This window comes from Vigna unguiculata, chromosome 3 (genome assembly GCF_004118075.2).
Source record: "Vigna unguiculata cultivar IT97K-499-35 chromosome 3, ASM411807v1, whole genome shotgun sequence".
Taxonomy (NCBI): domain Eukaryota; kingdom Viridiplantae; phylum Streptophyta; class Magnoliopsida; order Fabales; family Fabaceae; genus Vigna; species Vigna unguiculata.
In genome coordinates this window covers 39,213,660-39,219,707 of record NC_040281.1, presented here as the reverse complement: position 1 = coordinate 39,219,707, position 6,048 = coordinate 39,213,660, and the positions used below count along the sequence as shown (strand labels likewise).

Below are 6,048 nucleotides of genomic sequence, written 5' to 3'. Positions count from 1 at the left end.
AAGTAGATTATAAAATAATGAGGTGATTCATAAAAATGTAGTAACCCTGTACATCCAGATCAAAGATCCTCTTTTGTAATCTGGACATGCCTCATTAAGAAAGTCAAATGAATAATCGTTAGTAGGGGGTGTATGGCACATCTCATGCAACAAACACATCATCTTTTTACTCCCGAATATACATGGTGTGTTTCACCATATCATATCATATCCAAGTATGTTGCGTACACACCGAATATTCGCAGAAATATTACACAACTAGAGTAAAACTATTCTGAAGCTTCTGCAGCATAAACCTGTAAAAGTTCCCTTTAGCATGCCATCATGCATAATGAGCTTCACTCAAACTTGCAAGAGCTTTCAATAATCCATGACCTCAGGGGCAAAACTGAATTTCAGAATACCAAAGTTTTGAGAAAATAAGCGAAAATGTATATTCTGCGGTCTTGTTTACTGAAGCTGATCTTTTTAAGAAACAGGACACAATAGTTAAATCTGAGAAATCTGTTTATTTTATCATTATCAACCTCACAGATACATTTAAAATGGGAAAATTAAGGACAAGGTAAATTAAGGACTAGAGGTCCATGCCTCAAATTGATGGCAACAATTAACAAACATTTAAGGTCGCCGTTTGAACTTAGAAAAATCAGGGCGTCTACGTTGCAAATATGCAGTCTTCCCCTCTTTAGCTTCCTCCGTGCCATAGTATATCAGTGTTGCATTTCCCCCAAGTTCCTATAATTTAGATCACCAAGTACAAATTAAGAATGCATATATATGAATCAAGACAAGGGTAAAAAATGTTAACATGTAGACTGAAGGAGAAATACATCAGAATAAATTCATCATTGAAAGCATTGGAATATTCAGTATAACTAATATTGCTTCATATTATATTACTTTTCTAAAAAAAGTATATATTACCACCCCCAGAAAGAATCAAAAACATTTCCTTTGTCTTAATTAAAGAAACACAAGACCACTTTTGAATATATTTTTGCTAATTTCCCTATATGGGAAGTCTATCAGTAAAGCTTTTCACTTAAGTAGATGAATTTCTTGGACTATTAACAATGTATAAGGCATACTTGTTGGTTGAACAAATTACCCCTTTACGCTAACTGTAATGCTATTAAATATAAATATTACTTATATCCTTTAATTTTATATATATTTCTAAAATAAACATAAAGTACGACATTGTTAACTAGAATGAACTAATTTAACAATTGCATAATATTTCACATAACATTAAAATCTTGAATATACCTGAAGTCCAGAATGTCCATCATCCACTGCATTAAGAGCTGACTTGAGGACCCGTATAGCAGTTGGACTGTTACTCAGTATCTCCCGACACCATTTTATCGTTTCTTTCTCCAAACTCTCAAGCTAGACCAAACCAAAACATAGCGTTCACTGTAAGTGCGATGTTGGAGCATCGGTTTCTGCTATTTGCTTTAATTTAAGTAGCTCCCTGTTCCTTAAGTGTTCCTTGACAGTTTAATTACTTCTCCAATTGGTATACAATAATGTAATACTCAAACAGTGAAGTAAGATTTCGTAATGCTTTCAGCAAAATGAGAAATTAAAATTACAGTCAAATTATTCAGACGAAAAGAACTCACAGGTACAACAGTGTTGACAAGACCCATTTTCTCTGCTTCAACAGCATCATAAAGCCTTGTGAGGAACCACATTTCACGCGCTTTTTTTGGACCTACCTGTATGAACAAGGCGAGTTTCTATCTTTGGACTGGAGATATCAAAACCATGCAGCAAACAAAATCCACTACCATCTAGAATAGTAAAATCATGGAGTGAATTACCAACAAAATAAATCGTATTTGATTCTTACCAAACGAGACATGATAGAACTTCCATAACCAGCATCAAAGCTTCCTACCTTCCGTACGTACAAAGATAGAAAGAATTACAAATCCATTATCATATATCATTACAGAAGAGGGAGAGTGAGGGAAATACAACTTTGCCTTCATAGATTATGAATATATTCTTGTATGTTTAATTATTATGCGTCTTATATAAAAGGGAAAAGGGTTCAAGAACCTTAGGACCAGTTTGGCCAAAGATAGCATTATCTGCTGCAATAGTTAGGTCACAGACCATATGTAATATATGCCCTCCACCAACAGCATAACCTGCTACCTGTTTTAACGTTAGAAAAATAGTTTGCATATAACAAGAATAGTACAGAACCAAAAAAGAACACGATATCATATCTTTATTCACTAACTGAAAATTTGAGGCCTAGAGTTGTAGGTGTTGACATAGAGGGGCACATTAAATTTTACAAAACTGAAATGCATGTTATATTAACCTTGAGTTGACTTTTTAAAGAAGAACAAAGTTTAAAATATCATCAAGACAATACAAACAAAACAATATATTACAAGTAGTTGAATCCCGGGACATTTTTTGTGCTGTGAGTTGTTTGATGACCAGTCAAACCATGACATGACTAAAAGCTGTGTTATCTTCCAATTAATACTTAGTAAAATATACTGCAATACTATCTGAGTATTATTTGTTTTGCAAGCAAAAGTATTAGAAGAATGGAAAGGACAAGGGCTATCAGTCTTTTTCCTTTTGCAGTCGATTTAATGGGTAACAAAGTCCTGGTTTTCTTGTGTCCCTTGGGTTGCTTTTGGTCCAACACTTGTACTACTTTAAAAATCAAAACTGAATATATATTTTTAATGTTGTCATGTCCCTTCTTTTTTTTTTTTTGGATACTACATCGACCCTAAGAACAAAGCTGCAAAAAGGTGCGGCTGAGTACCATTGCAATCACTGGCTTAGGGAGGCGGCGTATCTGCACCTGCAATAAGAGAAAAACAAAATGAAAAAAAGTAGAGTAAGAAAGGAACATTTTATTTTTCAATAACAAACATTAACATTTGTGTCATTACAAATAATGGGAACCACACAATAGAACTTGAAGACTCTCATGAATGGCTCAAAACAGACAAGGGATTAACTCGTGTAATAGGGATAACTCCTATTCACACAACCAGAAAAATCTAAAATCAATCAATTATACCTGCAAGTCTAGCACATTAAGGTTACTAAAACCTCCGTCATCAGAATAGCCATCGTCGGTCCTCAAAGCCTGGTCTCCACCACTACAAAATGCCTTGGTTCCCTACAACACGTTATCAATTGAATGATCTCAATATTTTAATTTGCTTCAGCTATATCAGTATTCAATACTTACCCAATAACTTTAATAAATAAAACCTTTAATATTTTTTTATAAAATACAAATTTAATCGATCCATTCATGATATTATACTTTGATAAATATGATATTCTTATCGATGTAATAAACTTAATCATTTTGAAATGGTATAAAACTTTGTAGATAGCAGTATTAAATTCATGGATGGATTGAATATACATTCATATTACTGTGCAAATTTCCAAGAAATAAAAATTAATTAATAAATAAAATTCAGAAAAGGGAGAAGGAGGTACCTTGCCAGTGAGAATGACGACCCCAACAGATGAATCATCCCTGGCGTCAGTGAAAGCACGCATGAGCTCCTTCACCGTTTTGGGACGGAACGCGTTCCTTCTCTCAGGCCTATTAATACTTATCTGCAACACAACACTTACCAGTTGCGTAGCGATAACAGCAGAGTAAGAAAAAGCAAAGAGGATTTCAGAAAGTAAACCTTGGCAATTCCTTCCCCGACGGCCTTCTCGTACACAATGTCTGTGAAGTCATCGGAAGCGGTCTTCCAAACGACGTCGTGAGAAGGAACGTGACCGTGAACGCGGCCGAAGCTGTTGTCGGAAGTGGAAGTGCGGGTCAAGGTGAGTTCAGGGGACGCTGCGGGAGCGGAAAGGAGGTGGTTCTTGACAGAGGCGAGCCTTCTGATGGCGGTTTCGAGGTCCTTGTTCTCCGCCATTCGATATCTGAGACAGATTCTGAAGATGATGGTTCGCTTTATATTCAATCGCATTCAACATTGGTAGCTCTTGTCGTGGCACTTGGTGATAAGAATGAGATAAGGTAAATAAGGTAAAGTCAATGAAATTAATGAAACTCTGTACCGGGAGAAATGTTCATTTCAAATTGTTTATAATCATCAATTTTTCTTAAACATTTTGTTTTTGTTTCGCGAATTTTATGGAGTTTATTAATTTTTTTTGTGTGTATATTATGTTAAAATTCTATTTTTGTTCATTTATAATTATAAAGTTATTTATTAGGCTTTTTTTTATTAGGTGTAATTTTGCATCAATTTTGTAAATCGACAAATTTTAAAAAAATTACGATTTCTGTACAAGTTGTATTTAAGGAAGACTTTATAAGAAGAAAACGTATTTCATGAACATGATTTTTTACCTTCAACCGTGAACTTTTGAGTAAAAACAAGATGAACTAAAGTCGTTTGGTTCAATCATGACTTTACTTAAAGTTAAATTATGTGGGTAATGCACTAAAGTCATGAGCACACATGACAACTTTCAATTTTAGTTTTTAAAATTATGTCATACTACTACACGACTTTAGTGAAGAAAATATTGTGCTCTCCTCACATGATTTGCATCTTTTTTAATTAGAGGTTGCGAGTTGTGTACATGACTTTAGTTAAAACCAGCATCGTCTCAAGTCATGTTCTTCTCACATGATTCGCATTTTTTTTTTAAATCAGAAGTCGTGACTTGTAAACGACTTTGGTTAACCAAATTAAAATGCTTTGTATTTGAATTGTTTACCGTTAAATTCTTTTCATTTTCTAAATAACTTGTTTGGATAAAGAAATTAAAATATCTTACATTTCAATTAATTGTTTGGAACAAACAATTGAATTTCTTATGAGATAAAATTTAATTTTAATAATATTTATTTTAGGCTTAATTATGTTTTGAGTTCATAATAAATTTGGAAACGGGCTCGACGACCCAGATGGACCGAGCTGACCTGACTACCCAACCAAATTGGTCTTACTCGACGACCCAAACGGGTCGGGTCGGTCGAAAAACCCAGACAGGTTGGATTGGCCCGATGATCCAAATAAGCCTGACAGCCCAGCCTGTCATGGTTGTGAGGTTGAGTGAGAACAATTTCAAATTCCACCTTTTTTAGGGTATTTGAATTTCTTCTAATTTAACTAATCGAAATACTTCAAGAAAATGCATGCATTTTAAATGCTTTTTAATTTCTCTATCCAAACAAAACATTTCATTACAAAGAATTTCAAATTCTCCAAATAAATGAATCACCCTCTTGAATTGCCTCATCTAAACACACCATAAATGTTATCATGTTCAATATTCAATTATGTAAAGTAATTGGAAGTTAAATGGGCTTCATAATAATAATCCTGGTTTTTATTAGGGACAGCAACGTGGGTTTAGCCTAGCGAACCGGTTCACCAAAAAATGCGGGACAAGTCAAGATATTGAGTTCGCTGGCCCGTAAAAGCCTAGTTCGCATAACCCGCAGCCCGCACGGGCTGCCCTGCGATCCATGCAGGTTGGCTTGCGACCCGCATAAAAAAAAGACTTGCACTTGTGTATATTGGTTACTTTCATTCTAGATTTTTGTATGAACGTTCCAAATTCTTGTGTGAGTGGAAAAGACAAGTGTTATGTATTTTTGAATGTGCTAAAATTTAAAGAATACATCGTGTATGTCAAAGTACGAATATAAATATGATAAAAATGTTGAATTATCATTTTATTATCCAACTTCTCAAAGTCTTTGCTTAATTTTGTGAACATGTTAACGTTTCCCAATTTGTTGAACATTGAAAGTTTTATCATAAGAATTTAAAAAAAAAACGGGTTAGCACGCAGGCCCGCACTTATATAGGGTGGGCCATACTTTTTAGCCTGCATTTTCCATGTGGGGGTCGGCCATCCCAACCCGCATTTTGTGGGCCAACTGCGGAGTGGGTCAACGGACCTAGCCAGCCCACATTATCACCCTTATTTTTTTTATTCAGAAATGCATCGTTGGAAGTGAAATCATGTATATAAAATATTACTTTTTCTTATAAAGTCGTCTTC

The 6,048-nt window shown here is 34.6% G+C and overlaps 1 protein-coding gene across 2 annotated transcripts; it reads right to left on the bottom strand.

Annotated features, from left to right (window-relative positions):
- Nucleotides 1–465: 465 nt before the first annotated feature.
- On the bottom strand, nucleotides 466–4,017 carry LOC114176181 (1,4-dihydroxy-2-naphthoyl-CoA synthase, peroxisomal). Of its 2 annotated transcripts, XM_028061132.1 has the most exons (9): nucleotides 3,702–4,010; nucleotides 3,502–3,624; nucleotides 3,068–3,169; nucleotides 2,807–2,845; nucleotides 2,074–2,172; nucleotides 1,862–1,909; nucleotides 1,632–1,727; nucleotides 1,273–1,395; nucleotides 466–738 (listed from the first exon to the last, which is right to left on the bottom strand). In XM_028061132.1, exons 1-9 carry the CDS (start codon nucleotides 3,990–3,992, stop codon nucleotides 622–624), a joined length of 1,038 nt encoding a protein of 345 aa, XP_027916933.1. In that variant the 5' UTR covers nucleotides 3,993–4,010; the 3' UTR covers nucleotides 466–621. The 2 variants fall into 2 exon arrangements, with proteins under 2 accessions (XP_027916933.1, XP_027916934.1); XM_028061133.1 differs by lacking the exons at nucleotides 466–738; nucleotides 1,273–1,395 and adding an exon at nucleotides 1,396–1,497 and having other exon boundaries at nucleotides 3,702–4,017.
- Between the last annotated feature and the right edge of the window lie 2,031 nt (nucleotides 4,018–6,048).

Coding starts and splice junctions, on each gene's coding strand:
- LOC114176181 (XM_028061132.1), bottom strand. CDS start 3,992: ATGCGATTGAATATAAAGCGAACCATCATCTTCAGAATCTGTCTCAGA. Junction 3,625..3,701: donor TCGGGGAAGGAATTGCCAAG/GTTTACTTTCTG, acceptor GTTGTGTTGCAG/ATAAGTATTAATAGGCCTGA. Junction 1,396..1,631: donor TTGTCAACACTGTTGTACCT/GTGAGTTCTTTT, acceptor GGTTTGGTCTAG/CTTGAGAGTTTGGAGAAAGA.